The 27,794-nt window shown below is 36.9% G+C and overlaps 1 protein-coding gene across 2 annotated transcripts; it reads right to left on the bottom strand.

Annotated features, from left to right (window-relative positions):
• Positions 1 to 187: 187 nt before the first annotated feature.
• Positions 188 to 27,787, bottom strand: LOC110820152 (protein CLP1 homolog). 2 transcript variants are annotated; one of them, XM_088217880.1, is made up of 10 exons: positions 27,230 to 27,782; positions 22,762 to 22,830; positions 22,572 to 22,667; positions 2,881 to 3,122; positions 2,598 to 2,736; positions 2,437 to 2,493; positions 1,914 to 2,048; positions 1,543 to 1,778; positions 608 to 652; positions 188 to 502 (listed from the first exon to the last, which is right to left on the bottom strand). In XM_088217880.1, the coding sequence occupies exons 1-10, from the start codon at positions 27,437 to 27,439 to the stop codon at positions 415 to 417; spliced, it is 1,317 nt and encodes a 438-aa protein (XP_088074006.1). In that variant the 5' UTR covers positions 27,440 to 27,782; the 3' UTR covers positions 188 to 414. The 2 variants fall into 2 exon arrangements, with proteins under 2 accessions (XP_088074006.1, XP_088074008.1); XM_088217882.1 differs by lacking the exon at positions 188 to 502 and having other exon boundaries at positions 607 to 709; positions 27,230 to 27,787.
• Between the last annotated feature and the right edge of the window lie 7 nt (positions 27,788 to 27,794).

The raw sequence follows: 27,794 nt of genomic DNA on the forward strand, positions 1-27,794 counted from the left end.
AAAAATAAACTAAATATTTTCGAAGTTGAAAGTATTTCAGGGTTAAATCCTGTTAAAAACTATAACAAAGAAAACAACAAAACCAAATGAACCACATAACAAGAGAATAAACCAATGCCATGAAAAGGAAACAGAAAACACGCGAGACCGAAAACTAACTGTTTTACACTAAAAAAAAAAAAGCAAATACCAAAGCATCTATTTTTTATTAGTGTGCAAATAGTTCTTTTTTTCAAAAATTTCAGAAATTACTGCATACAGATCCGAAAGCCTGGGTTTTGATGCTATGATGGGCTAAATAAATTGAATCTTTGTACAATGGTTTAAATTTGATAACTGACACAAGATCACAAATACATCACTAGGCTCTCGCAGATTTTACCTGACAGTTAAGAACCCCATTAATGCTTATTCTCATGTTTCAAGCCATGTCAGAGTTCCCACAATCAAGAATTTGCTTGGCAGCTCCCCTGCTGATGGTGCTAAGTATGTAATTTTCTTCCTGTAGAGTTCATATATGCACATATATATGTGTATTGTTAGATCAAATCAAACCATCATTTCACACACATATATCAGGCTAATAGCTCCTCAAGAACGCTCATACCTCTGTATGTCAATATCTGTGATGTAGATAAACCCAGCAACATTGCTGCACCAGGAACAACATAGATTTCGTCAGCAGATTATGGGTGTCCAAACTGTTCGTCTGCGTGGATGTGCATATGAGTAAGGCCATATGAACACCACAATTGAAAGGCCACACTGGAGTCATCCTTCCATAATTGTCCAAATGTGGCCAGGTTATCAACGGATGCATGCCCTTTACATGGGAGCATCTTGAATATACATACTAAAATTTTCACATCTTAAATGTCTAAAGAAAATATTTAGGTAGGTCTTGGAAAAAGCAATGCACTTTATCCATATTTGCCAAACATGATCAAGTCTATATTTAGGTTAGGCAATTCAACTATTTACTAGAATAGTTGCGGGTGCAGCCATCATTTCAACACTAGAGTGGGAATTGGTTATCATGGAAAGATGTCAATTGACTAGGTTAAGGTAATTCTAGGAGTTGTTTAGAATACTGGAAATCAGAACATTTGATTGTTAAAGCTTTCGGGGTTTTCTTTTTGAATTTCATGTGTTTTCATGTCAGACCAAAGTATGTTTCTGGTTTTTAGTTCAACGGAAATTATAATGCAATTGTGAGTTATTCTGTCTTCAATTCAGCTGACTATAAATTTTTGTCTGTCTACTTATCTGGTCATTCAGATCTTCAGTTGTTTAACTTTTATCTGGCTACCATTTACTTAAGATTGGGATTATTCAGGTTGTTGACTTTATTTTGTCAATCCAGACTGAGTTAACTTTAAACAGTTGAATCAGGTTTATCGCATCAGACCTTGTTCATTATCTCTAATCATGGCCACAGTAACGTCCATGTAATACACATCTAACTAATTCTTCTCATGCCCTAATCAGGGGAACTGCTCTTGAATAAATTGAATACTAATAACTCATTATGCAACAAATTACCTTGATATGATTTGCTCTGATTCTTTGGCATACGAAACAGCAAGAATTGTGTGAAGCAGATCCCGATCAATATTTACTGGTGCTATTCTCAAAGGGTTGGCAACTGGGTCAGCACCAATTGGTAGAGCTGACCTTGGGGCTTGTGGTCCACCACCTACCCGAAAGACATGCAAATCGCTGAAATTTGCAATATTAGCATGTGGGGAGAGATCATTGGAGAGACCATAAAAATATTCCTGGTATAGAAAAAAGAGCGAAATAGCATTGTTATTAGGAGGAAACAGAGGCACAAAATTTGAAAGTAACAACAGCTAGCAATGACTAAGCACTAATGATATTTGTGAAAAACAGGAACCTTCGTTTCTACTTACCCGTATCCTATAACTCCTTGTCTTCTGACGGACTTTTGCATTTCTGGATACAACACCACCTGACTTTTGAAGTTTCACCACATCCACATGACTCTTATTCCTTAGAACATCTCTCAGCATGCTGAAAAGTTTTTCCTGCAGAGAGTTCCATAAGCACCTCTTGAGATAGCTTATAGGGAAGAAAAAGGGCAAAATGACTCATTTTACGAGTTCGAGAAGAACAGTGGTGGCAGCAGCAGCTCCTTGAAGAAATATAGTAGCAATTAAAAGTAATACATAAAAGTTCTTGAGTATATGAAGGAGATTGTCAGGATAGGGTAAAAAAGATCTTGAATTGTTAAACACTGACGGGAAAAAATAGAACTTTTACAAGATAAACCTTCTAAAAAGATGTCCTTTACGTTGCAAATAAAAATGTAGAAATATTTCAGGTTTCAAGCATCTTTATTTAATAAAAAAAAAAATACAAATTCCAATGAGCAAAAATATTGAAATTTTTTTAACAAAGGGATCACGATCTTACCTGACCCAAAACCAAAACAACATTGACATTGAATGTATCAATTGCATGGAGAAGCAACTGCAACAAGAAATAAAATGTCAACAGTCAAAAACCATACATAAACATCCAATACATTGTATGTTGACTAAATATCAGTATCATGACGTTCAAAGCTCAGTTACCTCATAGCCTACACCTTCTATCCATCCCATGGTATTAATCACCATGCCTGCAGCTTGAGATTCCGCATTGCCCGCAAATTGTCTCTCCAGCATCTGAGCAAGCTCCTTTACAAGTGCTTTGTACAAATCTACATTGTTACTGCAAAGTTATAAACTCAAATTATCTCATAGAACTACTCCAGTTTGAAGTTAGCAACACAAGTTTTTAAACAGTAATTAACCAATTACATACATTTATTAGACAAAAAATAACCACAAATGAAAGGATAGTAAACCCAGTCACCTAGGAGTAGTGTGCCCATAGAAGTAAACAAGAGGCATGTCAAGAGGAATTCCTTCCACAGGATCAATTGGCATTTCAATTGGGGTAGCAGCAATGCATCCTGGAATTGTTATAGAGCCTTGTCCAATATCCAAGTCCACGAAAGTAGGTTTCCAACCTTGTTTAGCTGCCCAACTAAGAAGCATCCTTGACAAGGTACTCTTCCCGGAGTCAGTAGGTCCCACAACAATCACCCTAGGACCCTGGACCAACCAAAACAATCATATTAGCAAGTAGATTAACATGCATAAGCATAATGTTAAAGTTTTTCTAAGAACAAACAGACAGAGGCAAAGCAAAAGTAAAGCCAAATAAATCAGGAGTTCTGCTCATAAAAAAGAATCAGCTAAAGATATATAAAAAACTGAGGAGGATCTGCATACAGTTAAAAGGTGGCCAAAAACCTAAATGCTCCCTTGAACTTTCTGAGAATATGCAATTAAGTCCCTCGAGTTTTTGATGCAATTAAGGTTTGACTCTCTACTGCTTGTGCTGTGAGCCAATATAAGTGTTTTGAAAATGACTTTCAATAAAAGCAGCTTTAAAGAAAAATATTGTTTTGTTTGCTAAAACTTGTTGGAAAAATGCTTTCAATATAAAGTAAGTATTATATTTTTATTAATTATGTTACAAACTTAATAAAAAATATTGAAATGATATAAAAATTAGTCATTATAAAAAATTAATTATTACAATTACTTGAATAATATTATTCTTTAAATAAATTATTTTCAAATATTTATTTCAGTTTATTTATTTTATCCGATATAAACACTAACTTTAAATTATTGTTTTTTAATTTAAAAAAAAAATTATTTTAAAAATTTATAATGAATATCAAATTATTGATAATAAGTTAATATTATATTTTTAGCACAAAAATATTTAATTTATTGATTAATGTAATATAAAGTTAATAAACATACTCATTGAAAGTATTATTTACCTCTTATAGCACAAATCAACTCTCTTTTTTTGAAATAAAAGAAGACTTGAATTAAAAGGTACTAAAGGGGTACCGCCCATATACAAAAGGATGTTACATGTCAATTAACGTATCAACAACAACTCCAATATCATCTAATAATAGTAAATTGTGACCCAATAGTAAGAAACTAAAATAGTGTAACTATTTATTTCTAATATTTACAAAAATATTTTCAATCCCCTCAAAAGCATGGTTGTTTCTTTCTTTCCACAAAATCCAAAAAATAGTGAAAGGGATAAGGCAAGCGGCTTGGTTATAAGAAAGTAGACCTTCCCATGCCAAAAGTTCTTTATGAATAGAGCCTGCCATTACCCAGTTTATACCCATTAAGCTGTAAATCATGTACCATAACAGAATATGGTTGCAGCTTCCAGCATTGCATTTGCAGAGAAAACACCGGTTGACCAAAGTTCTGCCTCTTTTCATCAAATTATCCAAAGTCAAAATTTTTTTCTTAGCCGCTTCCCATGAAAAGAAAGCAATTCCGGGGAGAGCCTTTGTTTTCCATACAGATCTAAAAGGAAATGGTAATTGCTGATCAGAATTGTTCCGGTCCCAAAAACCTGCAATCATTTTATAAAAAGAATTGATGGAGAACTTGCCATTCTTACTCAATTTCCAGATGAGGGTGTCTGGAGTGCCTCTCAAATGAACATTGGCCGTCATAGAGAGAAAATTCTCAAATTTCTCTAGTTCCCAATCGTTTAAGTTCCTGCTAACCACAGCACAGCAATCCGGACTGTCAAAGGCCTCAGAAACCAGCAAATTTTTCTGTTTTGCTATAGCATAGATGGCGGGAAAAATAGATTTAAGGTTTCTTTCTTCACACCAAGAATCATGCCAAAAATTAAGCTTGATGCCCTGACCAACCTGCCACTGGGTGTTAGCAATTAGCTCATTATAATTGGCAAATATACCTTTCCAAGCTCTAGTACCATGAGGTCTTTTAGGAAAGTAGAATTTGTCATCGTTGTCTTTCTTTATCCATTTATCTTTACAATTTTCCTCCATAGGCTGTTATCCTCATTTAAATATCTCCAAATCCATTTTCTATGAAAAACTTTATTGATGTTAGCAATAGATCTTATGCCAAGACCTCCCAACTTCATCGGCAATTGAACTTCTTCCTATTTAACAAGATGATACACTCTTTTGTTCTCCGTACCTCCCCATAAAAATATATTCTGGATAGCTTCCAATCGTTTAGCAACTCTACTAGGGATGGACAGCACCGAAAGGAAGTATATGGGAAGGATGGATATGCTTTTTATAAGAGTTAATCTACCACCTTTGGACAGGAAACCTCTCTGCCAGTTTGCCAATCTCTTTTCCACAAGTTCAATGACAGGATCCCATCCTTGCTGATCTTTATACTTGAGGCACAGGGGGAAACCTAAGTATTTTATAGGGAAGTTTTTCTCCTAACAGCCCAAAACAGTGGCAAAATGGTCTCCATTCACCTCAGAACCAATGCTCACCAGTTCACTCTTGTTCATATTAATTTTGAGCTCAGAAAAAGCTTGAAAGCAAAGAAGGATGCATCTTAGATGAAGAAGATAATCGAGTTTGGGTTTGCAGAAAATTAGTGAGTCATCAGCAAAGAAGAGATGGGATATTTCAATTTTTCTGTCCCCACTTCCCAAATTGATGTCTTTTATCATCCTTAGTTCAGTAGCTCTCTTAAGCAGCTTACTAAAAGCCTCCATGACAATAATAAAGACTAAAGGAGAGAGAGGATCACCTTGTCGAAGGCCTCTAGAGGAACGGACAAAGAAGGAAGGACCACCATTCACCATAATAACAAAGCTAGGAGTTGAGATACAAGTTCTTATCCATTTCCTCCATTTGACACCGAACCCAAATCTGTTAAGCATATAATCAATGAATTCTCAGTTCACATGGTCAAAAGCCTTCTCCATATCAAGTTTACAAAGCACCCCGGGTCTCTTATTAATAATCAATTCATCCACCATCTCATTGGCAATCATAAAGGCATCAGAGATTCGTTTGCCCTTTACAAAAAGCGTGCTGATTTTCTCCGATGATTAAATGCAGAACATTAGATAACCTTCTGGCTAATACCTTTGCACAAACCAACTCTCAGAAGCATCTATTTCTACATTTTGATTTTATCTTATCAAAAACCAGAAACAACTTCTGTTTTTTTTTTTCCTTTTTTTTTATAGCAGAAGCCGAGGCAGAAGTCCAGCCAAACAGGTATTAAGTCCTCAAACTTTTTCATTTGTGCAATTATACCCCCTCAGGCCACAAAAATCTTAACTAACATCTAACACTGTTAGTTTTGTTTAAATTGCTGCTGATGTTGTACTTTTATACATGTGACATTGATATGGTATTTAGGTGCTTTTTCATTAATTTTTAAAATTTTTTAAAAATAATAAAAAATTATTAAATAAATTTGAAAAATTAAAAGAAAAAAGATAAGGAAAGCTCTAACTTGTCTATCCGATTTTCCTTCAACTTCTTTCTCCTTTTCTCATTTGGCAAAGACAACCCTTAAGCTCTCTCTCTCTCCCTCTCTCTCTCTCTCTCTCCATGTACCATACCGACATGGAACAAGTCAAAATCCAGCCTGACTGAATTGAAGAACTTGCAAGAAAGCTTTGACTTGCCCTCTTTGAGAGCGAAAGAGCACCCTTTAGACCAGGCAAGAGCCCTTTTGTGCTTGCTGCAACAAGAGCTCTTTTATGTTTACTTCAAGTTTTGGAACATGGATTTCGCTTATTCACTGAAAAGACTTGGGTTATGGTTTTAACAGATCATATCATCTTGAGATCAGCTCTTATCTAGGTTTGTTTTCCCTCCTAAAGGTTCATATATTCTTCTAGTACTTTTGGAGGAAGTTAAGTTTTGATTTCCAGTTGATGATGGATATAATAAAAATATGATGTTCTTCTAAGTATCGGTTTGTTTCTTTTGGTAATTAATCTCTTATAAATTATATGGCATGTTTTTGCCTCACGGTTTAAGTATCCTACAGATGTTGTCTCTCGCTACCTGAGGCTTACTTTTCATTTCAGTTTTTAAGAACTTGGTTAATTCATAAAAGGCCATAAAGTGTTTATCTATAGTTATCAAATATCAACTTCATTTATACTATGCGTCATCTATAAAATATAGTGTAATACCCAAATTAATTTTAATATAATTTAAATTAATTTATAAAGATAATTTTTTAATTTTAATTTAGTTTAAAAATAAAGAAAATTTGATGGAGAATGAAATTGAAAATAATTTTAGAGAAAATGAGTTAAAATTTGAGTTCTGAGAGTATTTTTGAAAAAAAATTCGAAAACTGGAGGTCAAAACACAATTTAAGAAAATTATACCACGTAGGACGCCCAGTCAGCAGCCTCGATGAACCAGAGCGCGTCGTGCGCACGGACGGCCTGAATGCGTTTCTTCCCCAAACGCGATCGGACGGTCAGATTTAAACGTGATCAACGGTACATATCCACTTCCTACAGCCCAGATCAGATCGTGATAAACGGTGTAAATTCACTTCTTATTTAATCGTGATCGAACGGTCCAGATTAAACGCGATAGACGACCTAGATTAAATGATGACGGATATAAATAACTCTCTTCACACCAAACCCTATCTCTAACCGCCAGACACCCCCTCCCCCTCCGCCGGAGAAGAAGACCAAGTCGCCGGGAAGGAAGCCGCTGCGCCGGAGCCACTTCTGACCGCCAAAAGAGGTTGATCGAAGCAAAACATCCAACTGCAAAAGTGAGCCGGCGGAGCCGCTGCACCGGAAGACCCCGCTGCCGATACTTGTAGCGCGTTTTAATTCTCGAAGAAAAATTCAGGAAATCCAACGACCGCCAGTAGGCGCAGTTAACAAGTTTAGCTTTTTGGGCATCGAATTGAGTAAAAATCCCTCACCCTATTCTCTTTTATGGTATTGAAGTCAAATTAATAATAATGCGATATTTTATGCAATTTAAAAAATATCCATAATTAATTACAGGTTATTAATGGAGCCAGATCTGAAAATTATTCACTGTTGATTGATCTTACAGTTTAAATGCATGATAATATCTGATTAATCGATTTTATAGCTTTGAATGGATGTATTGTTTGTTTTATGTGTTTACAGTTGAATTGAGATAAATGAAGATTAAAGAAAAACGAAAAATTGCATGATTAAGTGAATGGATGAAATAACAGCCTTACTGGATATTCTGGAAAATGGTGGACGGATCGGGTACATAGGGAACCCTACCGTAAACGTTGCTGCATGCCGGATGGGGTATCGAGATTTGGTAATTTGGCGCTCATACTAGACGGAGTATGGAGACGACCCGTTTTACCCTCATACCGGACGGAGTATTGAGGTTTAGTAGTTTGACACTCATACCGGACGGAATATGAGGACGGCCTGTTAATTGAAAATGTTAAAGGAAAGGGTTCATGCGTTATGAGGACATCCTTAGGAACCCTTATGAATACTACTAGTCTGATAAATGATAAATTGTTATTCCAATCAATTACATACGAAATCATGATCTATATAATATTATTGTCTCTATAAATTGCTTTGTAAATCTCGCTACGGTAAGTAGATAGTAAACGATTTTGTTTATGATAAATGAATTTACTTAATTAAGAGCTCCATTAGTTGCTTTTGATTTTCTACCAACCTTCATTTTTGTGTCGGTAATATAATGTAATATTCTTACTGAGCTAGTGTAACTCATTCTTTATTTAACTATTTCACATCAAGAGAACCAGGATCTAGAGCCCGATTCACAAGAGGATTGCGAGTAAAATGTCAATTTTATTTATTTTCCGTTTCTTTCCTTAATTTTTTTTTGTATTGCTTTCAAAAAGGTAATTCTCGTAGCAATATTTGATACTTTAAGTTATTGTGTAAAAAATATAAACACTAACTAATTATTTCGCTTACGCACTTAATTATGATTTATTTCCTTTAGAATTGCGAGATTGTTTCAGTTAGTATCAGAGTCGCGTTCTTTAAACTCATTCCTTACACAAAATCCTTATGAAACATTAAAAATAATGAATTATCACTCAATCGTTCCTTATAAAATGCAGGTACAGAAAGATGAAGAGAGGAAGACCCCCACTAAACCTGTAGAAAATAAAATAATTAAAAGAATAAATTAGGATTAAAAATAGTTATTTACAACTGTTATGTGCTGTAAATGGAGGGAATTGCCAACAAATTTGTTCCAACAAATTTCTCATTGGAAACAAAAGTTTGTTAGGTTTTCTCCAGAATTTGAATTTGGTAGGTTGTTAGGAGTAGTAGATTTGTATATATATGTAAATAATTCATCAAAATAGAAGAAGAATATTTTTTCTTAATTTTCTTCATGGTATCAAAGCCATACCTGATCCAAGAAGAAATCAAACCCTGCTGAGCCATAAGTAGAAATGGCCTCGGGTGAGCTTCCATCCTCTCCACCAGAAGTTTCCTCTGGTTTTTATCATCACACAGCAACAACCAGAGCTGTGAATGAACTACCATCATCCTGTATCACAGGATATAAACTCGATGGCAGCAACTTCCTTCAATGGTCATCGTCTATCCGTCTCTTCATCCGCGGAACGGGGCGTTATGGGCACCTCACTGGCGAGCTCATGCTTCCTCCAGCGTCCGATGCAAATGCACAAACCTGAGAGATCGAAGACAGTATGGCCATGTCCTGGCTCATTACCTCAATGACTCCTGAAATTGGAGAGAATTTCCTTCTCTACGAAACTGCTCACGAAATCTGGAAGGTAGCACAGGAACTCTACTCTAGCAAGCAAAATACCTCTGCAATATTCGAAATCGAGTCAACTCTTCATGACCTTTGGCAAGGAGAACTCAGTGTCACCCAGTATTACAGTATCCTTAGTCGAAGTTGGCAACAGATGGATGCCTTCGAGGAGCGTCACTGGAACTGCCCCGAAGACGCGGAAAACTTCAAAGCCTTTGTGGAAGAAAAGCGGGTCTTCAAATTCCTGCTAGGGCTGAACAAAAATCTCGACGCGATTCGGGGACGTGTTTTGAGCATCAAACCTTTGCCGAGTCTTCAAGAAGTATTTACTGAGGTTCGACACAAGAAGAGTCGCTGGAAAATCATGATGGGAGAGAAGAACCAACCTCACCCGACTGAAAATTCTTCAGCTCTCACAACCCGAGCGATTAACAGTCGAACGAAGAAGACAAGACCCTGGTGCGATCACTGTCGGAAGCTAGGGCACACTCGGGAACGTTGCTAGAAGCTTCACGACAAGCCAAGTAATTGGAAACCACCTTCGGGTGAGTGAAAAATGTCGAAAGCAGAGACCTCCAGCAAGCTTTGAGGAAATCATGTGATGGCTGAGGAAGTAATTTTCGATGAGATGGGAAAAAATCCATTTACCCCTGAACAGTTGGAAACCCTCTAACAAATCTTGTCCAAGAAATCTCACGCTCCAGAGTCTACCACCCACACCTATTCTTTTTCTGAAAGAACATATAAGCCATGAATATTACCTCTGTGGCACACAAAGGTAATATTCATGGCTTATATGTTCTTTCAGAAAAAGAATAGGTGTGGGTGGTAGACTCTGAAGCATCTGATCATATGAGTGGTGATTTCTCAATGTTCCAAAATTACAGAAGATGTGAAGAAAATATTTCAATCAGAATTGCAGATGGGTCTCTCTCAAAAGTGGCAGGAATGGGTTATGTAAATTTGTTTCCAAATTTGACTCTCTGTTTAGTTCTCCGTGTTCCAAATTTGAATTGTAATTTGTTGTCTGTCAACAAACTATGTGAAGATTTGAAATGTGTTGCGAAATTTGTTTCTAATATGTGTAATTTTCAGGATTTGAACTCGGAGAGGACGATTGACAGTGCTAAGATTAGCTCGAGATTATATTTGCTTCAAGTCAACACCCCTAAAAGACAAGCTCACAATACAGTATGTGAAAACTCTGTTTCTATTTCTAAAAATAATGACCGTGATATTATGTTGTGGCACTATAGACTAGGGCATCCAAACTTCATGTACTTGAAAAAATGTTCCCACTACTATTTAAAGAAAAAGATCCAACTTCATTACAGTATGAAGTTTGCCAATTTTCTAAACATATTCGGAGTTCATTCCATAGTCTACCATATAAACCGTTTAAACCATTTGCATTAATTCACAGTGATGTTTGGGGGCCTTCCAGAGTTTCCAACATTTTCGAAACTAAGTGGTTTGTATCTTTTATTGATGATCATACAAGAATTACTTAGGTATTTCTCATGAAGGAAAAATTAGAAGTGGGATCCCTATTTAAAAAATTTCATACAATAATTCGAACCCAATTTCCATGCTACCATCTAAGAATTGAAATCCGACAATACTTATGAATATTTTGAAAATACTCTTGAAAAATACTTTACTGAACATGGCATTATTCATCAAATCTTCTGTGTTCATACTCCACAGCAAAAAAGCATAGCCGAAAGAAAAAACAGACATCCTTGAGGTTGCCAGATCTCTCATGTTCACCACGCATGTACCAAAATATCTTTAGAGAGAGGCTGTCCTTTCAGCTACTTATTTGATTAATCGAATGCCCTCCCGTATCCTACAGTTTCAATCACCATACACTATCCTCTCAAAAATCTTTCCTGATTCTCACATCTTAAACACTTTGCCACTTAAAGTCTTTGGTTGTTTAGCATATGTCCACATTCATAAACATCTTCGTGGGAAATTAGACCCAATAGCAACAAAATGTATTTTTGTTGGGTACTCAGTAAATAAAAAAGGATACAAATGTTTAGTTCCGGAAACCCGCCGATTTTATAATACTATGGATGTCACTTTTTTTTAGAATCAACCATTTTATCCCATCGCTGATATTCAGGGGGAGGCATTCACTCAAGAATATCAGTTGTGGGATGTGAGTGTACCACCTCTCTACCCACAAAATCCATCACCGGACAAACTTTCCCTGAAGACTGAACTCGAAATCTCACAAAAGAAATCAGAACCAAAGCCAGTTACAGAAAGTACATTACCTGCAACGAGTGAGCTACGTGTCTATACGAGAAGAAACAAAGGAAAAGCACCAAAATCATCCAAGCACTGCCATGAATCCACCACTGATTTAGGTAACGTAATCTCTGTACGAACTCTTGATCCCGTTGATTATGATATTCCCGTTGATTATGATATTCCCATTGCTTTGAGAAATGGTACTCGAACATGCACCAAACATCTTATACAAGACTATGTTTCATTGGACAAATTATCCTCAGAACATCATACTTTTGTGTGCAGGATAAACAGCAGCTCACCTGAACCCACTACAATACATGAGGCATTGGAAATTCTAGAATGAAAGTTAGCCATCCTAGATGAGATCAAGGCACTTAAAAAAAATGAGACATGAGAACTAACTGATCTTCCTCCAAGAAAGCGTCAAGTGGGATGTAAATGGATTTTTACAACCAAATATAATCCAGATAGAAGTGTGAACAGGCTTAAGGCCCGTCTAGTAGCCAAAGACTATACACAATCATATGGCGTAGACTATCAGGAGACGTTTGCACCAGTTGCCAAGCACAATACTATTCAGGTATTTTTCTCACTTGCATTTAACTTTAACTGGCCACTGTGTCAATTAGATGTAAAGAATGCATTCCTTAATGACGATTTGGAAGAAAAGGTGTATATGAATATACCACCAGGGTTCGAATTAACTGACAACTCTCAGAAATTGTATAAATTGAAGAAATCACTCTATAGCCTAAATAATCTCCAAAGGTATGGTTTGACAAATTCACAAGAGCTGTAAAACATAAACGATATGAACAATGTCAATCCAACCATACATTGTTCGTCAAACACTGCGTATCAGGTAAGAAAGCTATTTTGATTGTATATGTTGATGATATCATTCTTACAGGAGATCATCTTGAGAAAATTCAAAAATTTAAAGAATTCCTGACCAAAGAATTTGAAATAAAAGATCTTGGAGTACTAAAGTACTTCCTCAGTATGGAAGTAGCCAACTCAAAAAAGGAGATTTCAGTTTCTCAACGAAAGTATATTCTAGATCTTCTAAAAGAGACTGGGATGCTAGGAAGCAAGCCTGCTGATACCCCTATGGATTCAGTCATCAAACTTGGGTTCAGAATCAATGATAAAATGGTTGATAAAAGAAGATACCAAAGATTTGTTGGGAAACTTTTCCTTTCAGAAGACAGACAGAAGGGGTGTTGAAATTTACATGGATGCGGATTGGGCAGGTTCTACAGATGACAGGAGATCTACATCAGGATATTGTACCTATGTTTGGGGTAATCTAGTTATCTGGAGAAGCAAGAAACAGTCTGTTGTGTCTCGCAGCAGTGCAGAATCTGAATTTAGAGCGCTTGCTCATGATATTTGTGAAGGTGTATGATTAAACAGAATACTTGAAGAATTAAAAGCTCTCAACAATATGCCTATGAAAGTATAGTGCGACAACCAATCAACAATTACTATGGCCAAAAATCCAGTACATCATGATAGAACCAAACATGTGGAGATTGATCATCACTTCATTAGAGAAAAATTGGAACATGGGACTGTAACTCTGATGCATATTCCAACCAATCAACAGATCGTAGATATTTTAACTAAACCTCTTCCCAAGAGAACCTTTGATGACATAATATCCAATCTAAATTTACTCAACATATACGTAAACTATATTGAGGGGGAGTGTAGAAAATAAAATAATTAGAATAATAAATTAGGATTAAAAATGATTATTTACATCTGTTATGTACTGTAAATGAAGGGAATTACCAACAAATTTGTTCCAACAAATTTTTTCTTGAAAACAGAAGTTTGTTAGGTTTTCTCTAGAATTTGTTAAATTGTTAGGAGTAGTAGATTTGTATATATATGTGTAAATCATTCATCAAAATAGAAGAAAAATATTTTTTCTCAATTTTCTTCAAAACTGAACAGTCTAGGAGGGTTCGCTTAGAGAGGATGTTGACCGGTTATTTGAGATGTTAGAAAAACTCATTGCTGCCCAGCAGGCCCGGGACGAAAGGAGGGAGCTACCTGACCCTCCCTCGCTGTCACAGGTTGAGCCACCTCTGCAGCGAGAGGACCCCAAACCACCCCGGTACGACCCTTCTCCACCACAGTACCCCCCGGCACCACCATAGTATGATTCGGTGCCCCAGCCATAGTACTACCCGGCACCACCACAATATGGCCTGGTGCCCTTACTGCATCACCCGACACCACCACAGTACAATCCGGTGCCTCCACTGTATCATTCAGCACCACCGCAGGGCCATCCAGTCCACCCGCAGTACAGTCCAGCCCTTCTTCTACGGGACTCAATTCCTCCCATGATGGATTCAGCCTACATTGAAAGGTATAAAAGACTTTTGCAGGGGAATCCTCCTTTAAAGAAGCCGAATACTGGTTAGCTGAGACAGAGAAGGCCTTTACGATGCTTGGAGTGATTTCCGAACAGAAAGTCATCCTTACTACCTACATGCTGGTGGGAAAAGCAGGCCGCTGGTGGCAACTCAAGCAGACCACCTTGCTCGTTCCAGTTACTTGGGAACAGTTCCTGACGGCCTTTCATGCAGAGTACTTTCCAAAGCATCTCCGACATCTAAAGGAGATGGAATTTGCACACTTGGTCAAGGAGGACATGACTTTATCAAAATATGCTCGTAAGTTCCTAGAGTTGGGCCGGTATTCCCCTGAGAACATGATAGATGAAGGCAAAAAGGCTAGAAGGTTCGAGTGGAGTCTCCGTCCTGAGATCAGACAGCAGTTGTATGTGCTCGAGCTCAGTACTTATTCACCCATTCTGGCCAAGACACAGTTAGTGGAGAAGAACCTTCGCACTTTTCACCTCAGGCCCTCGACTCCACACCGCAGACCAGCACCTACTGCACATGTTCAACAAAACAAGAGACCCAGACCGATGACTCAGGCTCCCTATCAGGTTCTAGCAGCAGGACGCAGTAAGACCTGTCAGCACTGTGGTAAGGATTATAGAGATTGACCCTGTTATCGTCTTAACACCTGCCGCATATGTGGTAGCGCTCAACATTATGCAAGGGAGTACATGAGGAACAAGAACCAGACCAGACCTCCTATCCAAGGTAGGGCTTACAACCTCACTCAGCAAGATGCAAAAGCCCACCCGGACGTGGTACAAGGTATGTACACTATCTGTAACCATCTTACTCATGTTTTGATTGATACTGGTGCATCGCATTCATTTGTTTCACATGTTTTTGCATCAAAATTAAATGTATTACCTGAAAAACTTGATTATGTGCTGTTTGTGTCTACTCCTGGGATAGGACACTACTGGGGGAGGTTGTATACAGAGCCTGTATCATAAATATAACAGATAGGAAATTGAGTGTGGACCTAATAGAAATTGACACGGAGGACTTTGATATAATTTTAAGAATGAACTGGCTAGCGGCGTATCACGTCACCGTAAATTGTTTTAGCAAGAAGGTTCTATTTAATCTTTCTAATGAGGAGTCATTTACAAATTAATAAAATCCCTTAACATTTGTTCCCTCATGGCAAATTTTTTTATTATCAAGTATTTTAACCCAGCTGTTTTCTCTAACTAGGCAAACTCAAGAAAAAAAATTGTATTTAAGAGATTTTGATAGTATGACTTTTTAGATGTGTTTTCGGATGAACTACCTGAACTGCCAGTAGACAGATAAGTTGAATTCACCATACACTTTCGGCCAGACACCGAACCTATTTCAGTTGCTCCGTACCGCATGAGTCGTGTTGAGATGGAGGAACTGAGGAAACAAATCACTGAATTGTAGGACAGTGGATTCATCCGACATAGTGTGTCCCCTTGGGGTGCCGGAGTCACATTTACAAGAAAGAGAGATGGGATGTTGAAAGTTATATATTGACTATAGAGGTCTGAACAGGGCCACGATTAAGAACAAATCTTCTCTAAAATAGACCTGCGTTCAGGTTACCATCAAGTAAAGATCAGGGTACAAGACATTCCCAAAACAATCTTTCAAACCCGTACGGACACTATGAGTTCCTGATCATGCCATTTGTACTAACCAACGCTCCAGCCATCTTCATGAACTTGATGAACAGGGTTTTCAGACAATTCCTGAATCAGTTTGTCATTGCGTTCATCGATAATATTTTAATTTATTCAAAAAGCAGAGAGGAACACGTTCACCATTTGACTCAGGTTTTGCAGGTTTTTAGAGAGAAGAATCTGTATGCAAAGTTGAGTAAGTGTGGGTTCTGACTTGAGCAGACCACCTTCTTAGGATACATCATATCAAAGGATGGAGTGTCAGTGAACCCCGAAAAAGTTGAAGTAGTGCTCGATTAGAAAAACTTGAGCTCAGTTAAAGAGATCTGTAGCTTTCTGGGGATGGCAGGTTATTACTGTAGGTTTGTGGAAGGGTTTTCTATCCTACCTGCTCCTCTGACTCGCTTCACAAAGAAGAACGTTAAGTTTGAGTGGAACGAGAACTGTGAAAGAAATTTTTTAGAACTAAAGAAACGGTTGACTACCGCACCTGTGTTGGCATTGCCGAGCGGATCGGGTAGATATACAACTTATAGTAATGCCTCCTACCTAGTGTTGGGTTAGATTTTGATGTAGCAGGAGAAGGTCATATTCTATGGGTCCAAGCAATTGAAGTGTCAGGAGAAAAACTATCCCACCTATGACTTAGAATTTGCCACAATTATCCACGCCTTGAAGACTTGGCGCCATTATTTGTAATGGGAGACCTTTCAGATCTATACTGATCATAAGAGCTTGAAACACATATTCACTCAAAAGACTCTCAACATGTGTCAGAGAAGGTGGATAGAACTCCTCAAGAACTATGATTGCGACATCTTGTATCACTCGGATAAGGGCAACGTGGTAGCCGACGCACTCAGCAGGAAAAGTGCAGGTACATTAGCTCATTTGATGGTTTCAGAATGCAGACAGATAAGGGCCGCACAACAGGTACGGCTTCAGGACCTGAAGAGAGTCACATATTTGGGCTACCTGACTGTTCAACTTGAGTTAATCCAGAGAATAAAGGAAGCTCAGTCAGCCGATTCCACCTTAGTAGCCCTCAAGAAAGATGCAGGACAGAGAGTTAATTTAGAATTTCGAGTCTCTGCCGATGGGTTGCTCAGATTCCAAGACAAAGTGTGTGTTCCAGGTGACAGTAAGTTGAAAAGGGACATCATGACAAAGGCCCATAGCTCAAAATTTGTCATGCATCCTGGAAGTACTAAGATGTATCAAAGTATGTGACCCCGATTTTGGTAGAACGGGATGAAAAAGATGTACTTGACTTTATTTCTAAGTGTTTGATATGTTAGCAGGTCAAGTCAGAGCATCAACACCCAAGTGGGCTACTTCAACCATTACTAATTCCGGAGTGAAAGTGGGAACATATCACCATGGATTTCGTGACAGGATTGCCTAAGACACACACTCAGGACATGATGTCATCTGGGTAATTGTTAACCGGTTTACCAAGTCTTCCCACTTCTTGGCCATCAAGATGACCGATCTCTTAGACAAGTTAATAAGAATGTATATCCGGGAGATAGTCATATTATATGGAGTGCCAGTGACAGTAGTGTCTGACAAGGATCCCAGGTTCACTTCTCAGTTCTGGTCTAACTTTCAGCAAGCCATGAGAACGAAATTGTCCCTTAGTACTGCATTCCACCTTCAGACCGATGGACAATCAGAAAGGACGATCTGCACACTTGAGGATATGCTTCAAGCTTTTGTTCTTGATTTTGGGGGCCATTGGGATGACTATCTACCCTTAATAGAGTTCGTGTACAACAACAGCTACCAAACAAGTATTGGCATGACTCCATACGAGACATTGTATGACCGCTCATGTAGATCGCCGATCTGTTGGGAAGAAGTGGGTGATAGAAAACTATTCGGCCCAAATCTTGTAGAGACTACAACCAAAATAGTTAAAATCAGGAAGAACATTCAGACGACTCAGAGCTGACATAAGAGTTATGCGGATATCTGGAGGAGAGATTTGGAATTTGGAAAAGGTGATCGGGTGTTCCTTAAGATCACTCCTTTCAAGGAAACCAGTAGGTTTGGCAAGATAGGAAAACTAAATCTCCAGTTTATTAGGCCATTTGAAATTTTAGATAGAATTGGTACCGTCGCCTATAGATTGACACTGCCTCCAGAACTTTACAGGGTCCATAAGTACAACCCGACCCCTATCATGTCTTGGTCCACGAGCCTCTTTCACTCTAGGAGAATCTGTCCGACAAGAAAGTACCGATCGGTATTGTGAACCGAAAAAGTAGATTACTCTGCAACCGAAAAATTCCTTTTGTTAAGGTCCTATGGCAGAATCACACACCAAAAGAGGCCACATGGGAGCTAAAATCAAACTTCAGAGCCTAATATCCCCACCTGTTTGATTGAGAGTGAGAGACAAATTTGAGGGACCAAATTTCTTTTAAGAAGGGGAGAGTTGTAATACCCAAATTAATTTTAATGTAATTTAAATTAATTTATAAATATAATTTTTTAATTTTTTAATTTTAATTTAGTATAAAAATAAAGAAAATTTGATGAAGGATGAAATTGAAAGTTATTTTGGGAAAAAAAGGGTTAAAATTTGAGGGTTTTAAGCATATTTTTGAAAGAAAATTCGAAAACTAGAGGTTAAAACACAATTTAACAAATTTGTGCCATGTAAGACGCCTAATCAGTAGCCCCGACGAACCGGAGCGGGCCGCGTGGCGAGGGATGCTGACGCGGTGCCACACAGGAAGCCACACAGGCGATCCGCGTACCCGCGATTGGACGGTCCAGATTCACTTCCGCGTGCACGGACGGCCCGGATGCGTTCCCTCCTCAAACGCGATCGGATGGTAAGATTTAAACGCGATCAACGGTACAAATCCACTTCCCATTTAAACGCGATCGGACGACCCAGATCAAATCGCGATGAACGGCTCAGATTCACTCCCTATTTAAACGCGATCGGACGGTACAAATCAAACGTGATGGATGATCCAGATTAAATGGAGACGAATATAAATAACTCTCTTCACACAAAACCCTAACCCTAACCCTAACCCTAGCCGCCAGACCCCCCCTTCCCCCGGCCAAAGAAAAAGACCCAGCCACCGGGAAGGAAACCGCCACCACCCACCACCGCGCCGGAGCTACTTCCGACCGCCAAAAGAGATTAACCAAAACAAAATACCCAACCGCAAAAGTGAACTGGCGGAGCTGCCGCACTGGAGGACCCTGTCGCCAGTACTTGTAACACGTTTTAATTTTCAAAGAAAAATTCAGGGAATCTGGGGACTACCAGTAAGCGCAGTCAACAAGTTTAACTTTTCAGGCATCGAATTGAGTAAGAATCTCTCACTCTATTCATTGTTATGGAATTGAAGTCAAATTAACAATAATACAGTGTTTTGTGCAATTTACAAATTATTCATAATTAATTACGGGTTACTAATGAAGCCAAAATCGAAAATTGTTCATTGTTGATTCTGTTGATTGATCTTATAGTTTGAATGCAAGATAGTATCTGATTGATCGATTTTATAGCTTTAAATACATGTATTGTTTATTTTATATGTTTACGGTTGAATTAAAAAAAATGGAGATAAAGGAAAACAGAAAATTGCGTGATTAAGTGAATGGATAAAACCCTATTGTGAACGTTACTTCATACTGGACGAGATATTGAGGTTTGGTAATTTGGTGCTCATATCTGAGGGGGTATGAAGACGACCCGTTTCACCCTCATACCGGACGAGGTATTGAGATTTAGTAATTTGGTACTCATACCGAACGAAGTATGGGGACAGCCTGTTAATTGAAAATGTTAAAGAAAATGGTTCACGCGTTGTGGAGACATCCCTATGAACCCCCATGAATACCAGTAGTCTGATAAAGGATTTTGTTTCGTAAATCTTGTTACGGTAAGTGGATGGTAAACAATTTTGTTTATGAGAAATGAATTTACTTAATTAAAAAATCCATTAGTTGTTTTGATTTTTCTATCAACCTTCATTTCTATGTCGATGAGTTGCGCGATATTCTTATTGGGTTAATGTAACTCATTCCTTATTTAACCATTTCAGATCAAGAGAACCAAAATCCAGAACCCGATCCACAAGAGGGTTGCAAGTAGCATGCCAGTTTTATTTATTTTCTGTTTATTTCCTTAATTTTTTTTTTTGTATTTCTTTCAAAAAGATAATTGTCGTATCACTATTTGGTACTTTAAGTTATTGTGTAAAGAATGTAAACCTTAACTAATTATTTCGCTTCCACATTTATTTTATGATTTATTTCTTTTAAAATTTTGGAGTCGTTTTATATAGTTTTAGAAAAAATTTATAATTATATAATACATAATATAAATATTATTTTATGTGAACAAAAATTATATAAAAATATGTAGATTTCTAATAGAAATGTAAAAGAATTTGTCATACCTTAATTTTTAGTGAAAGATCTCCATGACAAATAGGGTGCAAGAAGAAAAATAGGTCATCAAGAATTTACATAGTACATAATTCCAGACCTTGTAGGGAATTAAAAATAAACAACATAGCAATATTATAACATTAGTTTTATTCTTATATTTAAAAATATAGTGCATAATTTGTAGTCAACTAATAATTCAATTCCATTTTTTTGTTTAAAAAATTTAAACATATAATTACTATATATGTTTTCACACCAAATTATTATGACATTTCTATATTTTAATATATTTGTAATTTTTAAATTTATCCAATTTAAATATATAATTACATGTATATTATCATATTAAATATAAAATTATTTAAAAAAATAAAGAACTGACATGTGTCAATTTCAAGTTTTACTTAATTATATATATATATATATGTAGATAGATATAGAATGTTCTTATGTCATTTTTTTGGTGGAATTGTGGAAATTAATGAAAATCTTTAAGATCTCCTTCAATTTTCATAAGAGTGGCAAAATATTTTCCAATGAAATGTTATTTCAAGGATTAAAATTAAACTGTGCATTGCTGGCATTATAACAGCATTTCCGTTTTGGTGTTATAAAATTCTTGCTATCATATATAAAATCTTGAAAGACATAGGCAGCTGAGATGGAGAAGTTGTATTTGGCAGGTGAGAAAGAAAATGAAGTACAATATGATAGAAAAGTAATGTTTTTCTTTTTTTTAATTTTTAAATTTTATTTAATAATTTAAGATTGTTTAAGAATAATTTAAAACAAAACAACAAATGTATGCCATGACAGTGCCAAATGATGGCACATAGAACAGTAATACTTTATTACTTAAGAATTATATTATTTACGTTATTTTTATATTTACTAGTTCATTCATATTTTGTTTGCTTATTTTTGTTATGGATAGTATTTCTTATCTTATTAGTATTTGTATTTCCTATATTTATTAGGATAATATTCTTGAATATGCTATAGATATATTCTTATCCCTTAGATAATATTCACTCCATCACAATTATTGAATATACTATTGGTTCTTGACCTCCTTACTCACTACACCAAAAGTAACTTTTGATTCTCTGGTTTCTACTTCAAATTGATTTTTTGATAAATGATAGACTTATTGAGTCACTAACTAAGGGATTTATAAAAGAAAGTTTAAGCCCATGGCATCCAAGGAAGACAAGACCTGGAGAACGTCTGTGATAGTCATGCAGTTAGCAAGATTACCATTAGGTATAAGTTTCCCATACCTTGTCAACATGTAAATCTTACACCAGACTACACATTAAACCTAGAAGGTCTCCAAAAGTAAGTTTACAAGAAACTTCACTTGAAGAACATAGGTCCTCACACAACTCTTAAGAAAATTAGCTCAAATGCTATGTTCTTGACTTGCTGGAAGATATGAGCAAAAGTAAGGTCTTCAGTGTTGACAATTTATCGTCATACAAGGGATCTAACACTACTATTTCTCATGATATTATTTCCTACCTCTATCAGATGTAATGTCTTTAATCATATCAGCATTAGTGTTTCCTACCTTTGTTAGGACTAGTATTTTGAGTCTTGTTAGCCTCGGTAAATTCTAGATTAATTCTACTCAGGAAAGGACTACTTGGCACTATAAATATCTTTATAATCTTTTTTAGATAATCATTGAATTACTCTATAATATACTCAAGAATTTCTTAATACTTGATTGTGTCATTCACTCAAAATCTTAGGTGTGATACCTAAGAACTCTTGGTATGATATATGGTTTTTATTTTCCAAATTCTTAAGTATGAAAAGTAAGCCTAATTTGTTCAACATGACCACACGTAACCACATCAACAACCACATAAATAAAATTAACAATGTTAATGTCAGTTATGGATTTTTGTAATTGGAGGAGTTTAATTGCACAGAAAAAAAGAGGCTTGATTAGACAATAAATTTCTTAAGGGACTTATTATGTATATTCTTAAGAAGTTCCATGGCAGATTTAGGCTTTTGGCCCTTTTAGTAGAAGTACATACAGGAGTCACATTGTAAATCAGGAAGATCAAACTAATGTATAGACGTCTTTAAAACGTAAACTATTTACAATCAATTATTAGATAGCACCCGTAAGAGGATATAAAATACCTGAGAAGCATCAGAATCATTGGAAGATGATGCTTTAGCACGGTTCCTTCGTCCTTCCAGTACAGCATGCACATTTACGTAGCTGACCATGGGTGTCTAAAATCCAGGTTTGCACAATCAGTATCTAGTTATCATTTAGCAGTTATCAACCAATTTTGTTGCATTATGTATTAGAAAACTAAGAACTAACCTCGTCTGCTGTATAGTCAGTTTCAACAGCGCCATCCATTTCGATTGTGGCTCCGTACCAAGTGAAAACCTGATAAAGGAACAGAATTTCTTCAATTCAACATGCATACAAGAATGAATTACTTAGTACTCTTGTGTAGGTGCAGACACTCTGTTCAGGAACAAAAAAGAATACTCCAAAGATGTCAGAATCAAACTAATTGACTAATAAAATCAAGTCACCCAGAATAATATTGGAGTTATCCAAGTAGCAACAAAATGTTGCCCCAATCCTTGATTGTATACCAACAAAATGCCACCATCATGATTGTAAGCCCCCATGTATTATGCTTGGACGAAATAGAAGTGACCAAACTGAAAACTTAACTTCGAAATGCTTATAAGGAACATAAAACTGCCTAAACCGGATTGAATTAAAACCTATCTATCAACAAAGGCAGAAAGTTTTAGAACGACCTACTCGGGAGAAGATACCAAATGTAAAATTACTATATTATTTAGGAATCTATATTTACAACTTTAGTAACTTTTGGATTTTATCCTTTCTAACATTTAGTTTTCCTATTTATTTTAATATTTTCTCTTTGTATTAGAATTGATATTCCTATTTTTTTAGTTTAATATTGTTATTTTGTTTAAGGTTTTTTCTCTTTGATTAGTTATTTACCCACATTGATACTGCCAAAGGTATTAGCTGGCCACTTAAAGTCAACAGATTTCACAATTTAAGCAGCAAAGAAAAGATGAGAGACCTCTATCCCATGATCTCCACCACCCACCATCACCCCCTTCAACGAATCTAACTCACAAGCCCTCTCAATTAGCCTACTCAGCACTGCCATCACAATGAGAAACTGAAAGGAAGAAAGTGGATTGCCCTGTCTTAACCACCTAGATCTCATTCATCTCATCCACTTCTGCCCAAATCCCAATTTACCCACAATATGTAGTCCACAAAGTACCAATTAACATGATCATAAGCCTTCTCAATATCAAGTTTGCACATAATACCTTCTTTCTTACAAGCCACAAGATCATTCACCATTTCATTGGCTAACAAGACTGCATCCAAAATCTGTCTGCCTTCCACGAAAACATGCTGGCTCTCCCTGATGACCTCGCTTAGCATATTGGATAACCTCCTGGCCAGGACTTAAGAAATGAGTTTATAAATGCAGCCAACCAAACTGATAGATTTAAACTCCTTAATGTCTTTTGCACCATCAACTTTAGTAATAAGCACAAAAAAAGTGGAATTCAAAGTTTTGACAAAAGAGCTGGACCCGTGGAACTCCTGAAACATCTCCACAATATCCTCTAATCACTAACCAAAATTCCAGCAGAAATCTCGTGTTGAAACCATCAGGATATGGAACTTTATCCCCATTGCAATCCTTGAGCCCATCCCAAATCTCATCTTCAGAAAACTCTCTCTAGGTTGATTCTGCTAGAAGCTTCCAAAGTTTTAAACTAGAGTCCATCCAATTTAGGTCTAGTCCCCTTATCTCCCGTATACAAAAACTAAAAGGACTCTTGTGTTTTTTCCCCTCATGCTATCATTCCTTCTGATGGCATTATTGTTGACCACCATTTCCTCAACATGATTACGTCTTCTCTTGTGGCTAGCTAGATAATGAAAGTGCCATGTATTTTTGTCCCCATCCTTCAGTCATTTCTCTCTAGTTCTTTGTCTCCAAGAATTTCCTCCATATGCAACCTGTTAGCCACCTCCACTCTGATAGACCCTCTCTTAGTGATGTCATCCGGAGAAAAACCCTCATCACCCTCTTTCCTGTACAGTGTTTCAATCTCCCTCATTAGATTGTAAATGCATACCTCTTCTTTCCCTCCCTCCTCCTTCACCCACTTCTTGATTTTAGTCTTCAACTTCAAGAGTCTTTTTCTACTCCAAGACTAGCCTTCTCGGATATCTTGGTGTTCTTCCAACACTGCTCAACCATGATATGGAACTTATTCATCTTCAACCACCTGTTGTCAAGTCTAAATGGAACTAGGCCCCCACTGAATACCATCTGCAACTAAGCTTATAGGAAATTGGTCAAAAATAGGCCTTTGTAGAACATTTTGACACAGACCTGATAACTTTAAGAGGTAATCATGAGATACCAAGAACTAGTCAATTCTCAAACAAGACAGTTGATTTCTTTGGCTTGTCCACATCTACTTACGGTAAGTCAACCAAATCAAACATGCCTTTTTTCCTCAAAAGTACCCCTACAATAGACACCCATGAACACCCACACTTCTCCATCAATACAATTCTCAAACACACAAGTTAAACTTGTCTCCCCATCACCACCTCTCTATAAGTAAGGTTCTCCGATTCCCACCACTCCTTTTGCCGGCAATGCATGCCAATTTCTTTCACCCTCCACAAACTCCTTATTTCTTTATCCCCCAATGCTTCCATTTTGGTTTCTTGTAGACATATAATATCCGGTTTCCATCTTGACATAAACCCCCTTATGATTTGCCTCTTCTTTCTATCATTGATCCCCCTAACATTCCAAGATCTTATTTTCCCAATCATTTAATTTCAGCCACCATACCCTCATCCCTCTTGTTGTTTTTCAGCCTACAATCATAGTTAATGGAAGATTGTAGCCTTTTCAGCTCCCTTGACCCCCTTCTCCATGTTTTTTCTTCTCCCTAATGCCTGCTTTTCTCTTAAAGCTCCGTCACTTTGTTTCTCAAACAAATACATGACATTTGGACTTTAGTTTTTGCGTTGAGTTTGCTTATAACAGTTCTATTTTATGTCCACTATGGAGACATGCACTTTCACTTTCTTCATGGATACTCATTGCATGTACTTTTTGCCTTTCTTCATGGATACTCACCATATGCAATTGTTAGTTTGATATTTATTTCCGATGATGTTTCTCTTTCTAAGCCAACCATAGCCACTACACTATAAATTCATGATCTACAAACTGAGATAAAATGTAAATAAATTACAATTAGTAGTGCAAATTATAAACTTATTTGTGTTGTCTTGTGTAGGGATGAGGAACTTGATATTAGGTGATTATGTTGTGATTTGTATTAAACCAAAATGTTACCTTGTCCTCGTTAACAGTTTACACCCTTAAGCTATAGACACTTCATTCCATTTTGAGAAAGTTTGGAACCCAGTATTCAATTACTTGATTTACCTAGTCACATGAATATCAATCGAGTTTTCAACACAGGATCCTAGTTTCCTAATCAAGGCAACTTTGAGCCTCTGTTTTTCTTATTAGTGCTTTTGTAGATATTCGAGTTCCTAATGCTCCAATGTTGATGTTATCACTACTAGCAACTATTCTGCGAGATCTCGGGGTTGATGGGTAAATCACCTTTATTGATGGAGGTTTCTACCCATTTCTTGTAATGTTCATGTTATCACTACTAGCAACTATTTTGTGAGATCTTGGAGTTGATGGGTAAATCACCTTTATTTTCCAAATTCAAGCACTCTATCGATAAGTAAAGAGTGCTCTCTTACAATGGATTTACATCTATTTGTTGATCACATCCAAGATTCCTTGTTGGTGTTCTTTCAAAGAGGGGGAGAATGACGTGGAATCATCTCAAATATTTGCTAATATAAGATTCTACCATCATTATTATATTTATCATATTTAGCAAATTTTTTACATTTTGATAAGGTTTTAGTTCTTATTTAATTAAAAGTCTTATTTTGTTATTGTTCTGAACTCTGGTAACATTAAACTATATAAACACTATAAATACATGAGTATATCATCACTATCAGATAAACTACATCTGAATAAAACTATTTGATTTCTCTCCTAACAATCCGTGAATGCAATTCTGACAACTCTATGATTGTCATTGTTATCAATCATTGCAATTGTATATTGGATTTACCTTTTATTTTCTTTAATTTTTCCCTCTACCTAAAACCTAGCCCTCTATGCATCTATGTTTACTAAAACAAAATCTAGCTATTCCCCAGATATTAATGTTTTCCAGACTACGATTGACTGAATAACGTCAGCACCAACAGTCTTCCCAACCTTCTCTGGTAACAAACCTCATCTCCTGCTTAGCAAGAAACAGGCCCACTAAGCTCCAATACCATTTTAATATGGCCACCAGGCATACAATCATCTATTCATCTAGGACTCATCCTTATCATTCGTAAGAGAAGTCACCTTTCAAGTGAATAAAATAATAATGTAAAATCGGGGCCTATATCCTGCCATGAATGGAGAATGCCTTGACTCCTATTCATTTTCAGTACTACACAGTTGCAATAAAATTAGCATGTGAAGCAATTGTTCTTGGCACCCCTAAGCAACTAAGTCCACTCTTTTATTCTTCAGCCATCAAAAAGAAAATCCCTTCTTCCATAAAAATTAGCTCTTGTATTGAAAAAAGGAGTAACCAAACTCAATTCATTAACATATTGGAAATGTACAAAAAGAATCGATGACACTCACGGCGAATTTGAGGCGAGGCGGAAATGTGAGCCATATTTCCGGTGGCAACTCGGAGCCAAAAATCTCGGCGGTGCCAGTAAGGAGGCGGAGACGAAGCGTTGCGTCATTGGCAACCTCGATTCTGAGCTCACTCTCCTTCTCCAGTTTTACCTGCTTTATAGCGGAGGCGCCCATCGCTGGCGCACCCATGGCACCACCACCATAGGCCATAACTATTCCAGTGATTATAAACTGGTCAATTAATTATCCCTCGCATGGCAACTTGGTGTGAGCTTAGATGCAAAAAATGTTGTCTCGAGTCTTTCTTCACGCTGCTTATTTTCACTAAATCTCCATCCTCACTGAAGCAATCTTCCAGTCACTCCTCCCAGTCTCCCCGCGTCTCTTCTGCTTTCTTCTCTCGCTTCTTTTTATTTTGTTTTTTCTTGCTTCACGGAACCTGGATTTGCGGATTCCTCCTTCTCAGGTTCTCCACTATCCTTCGCTGCCTGTGTTCACCTGCTCTGTTTTCTATTCATTTTTCAAAACCTAACATCTCGCTCTCTTCACTGTCGATAAGGGAAGA

This window comes from Carica papaya, chromosome 1, assembly GCF_054855325.1.
Source record: "Carica papaya isolate Zhongbai chromosome 1, ASM5485532v1, whole genome shotgun sequence".
Lineage (NCBI taxonomy): Eukaryota > Viridiplantae > Streptophyta > Magnoliopsida > Brassicales > Caricaceae > Carica > Carica papaya.

Excerpts from the sequence above, each read along its gene's own strand:
- LOC110820152 (XM_088217880.1), bottom strand. The coding sequence starts at position 27,439 with ATGGCCTATGGTGGTGGTGCCATGGGTGCGCCAGCGATGGGCGCCTCC. Across the intron at positions 2,494-2,597 it reads TAGAAGGTGTAGGCTATGAG|TTGCTTCTCCATGCAATTGA; the intron begins GTAACTGAGCTT and ends TTCTTGTTGCAG. Across the intron at positions 2,049-2,436 it reads TTGTTTTGGTTTTGGGTCAG|GAAAAACTTTTCAGCATGCT; the intron begins GTAAGATCGTGA and ends AACTCTCTGCAG.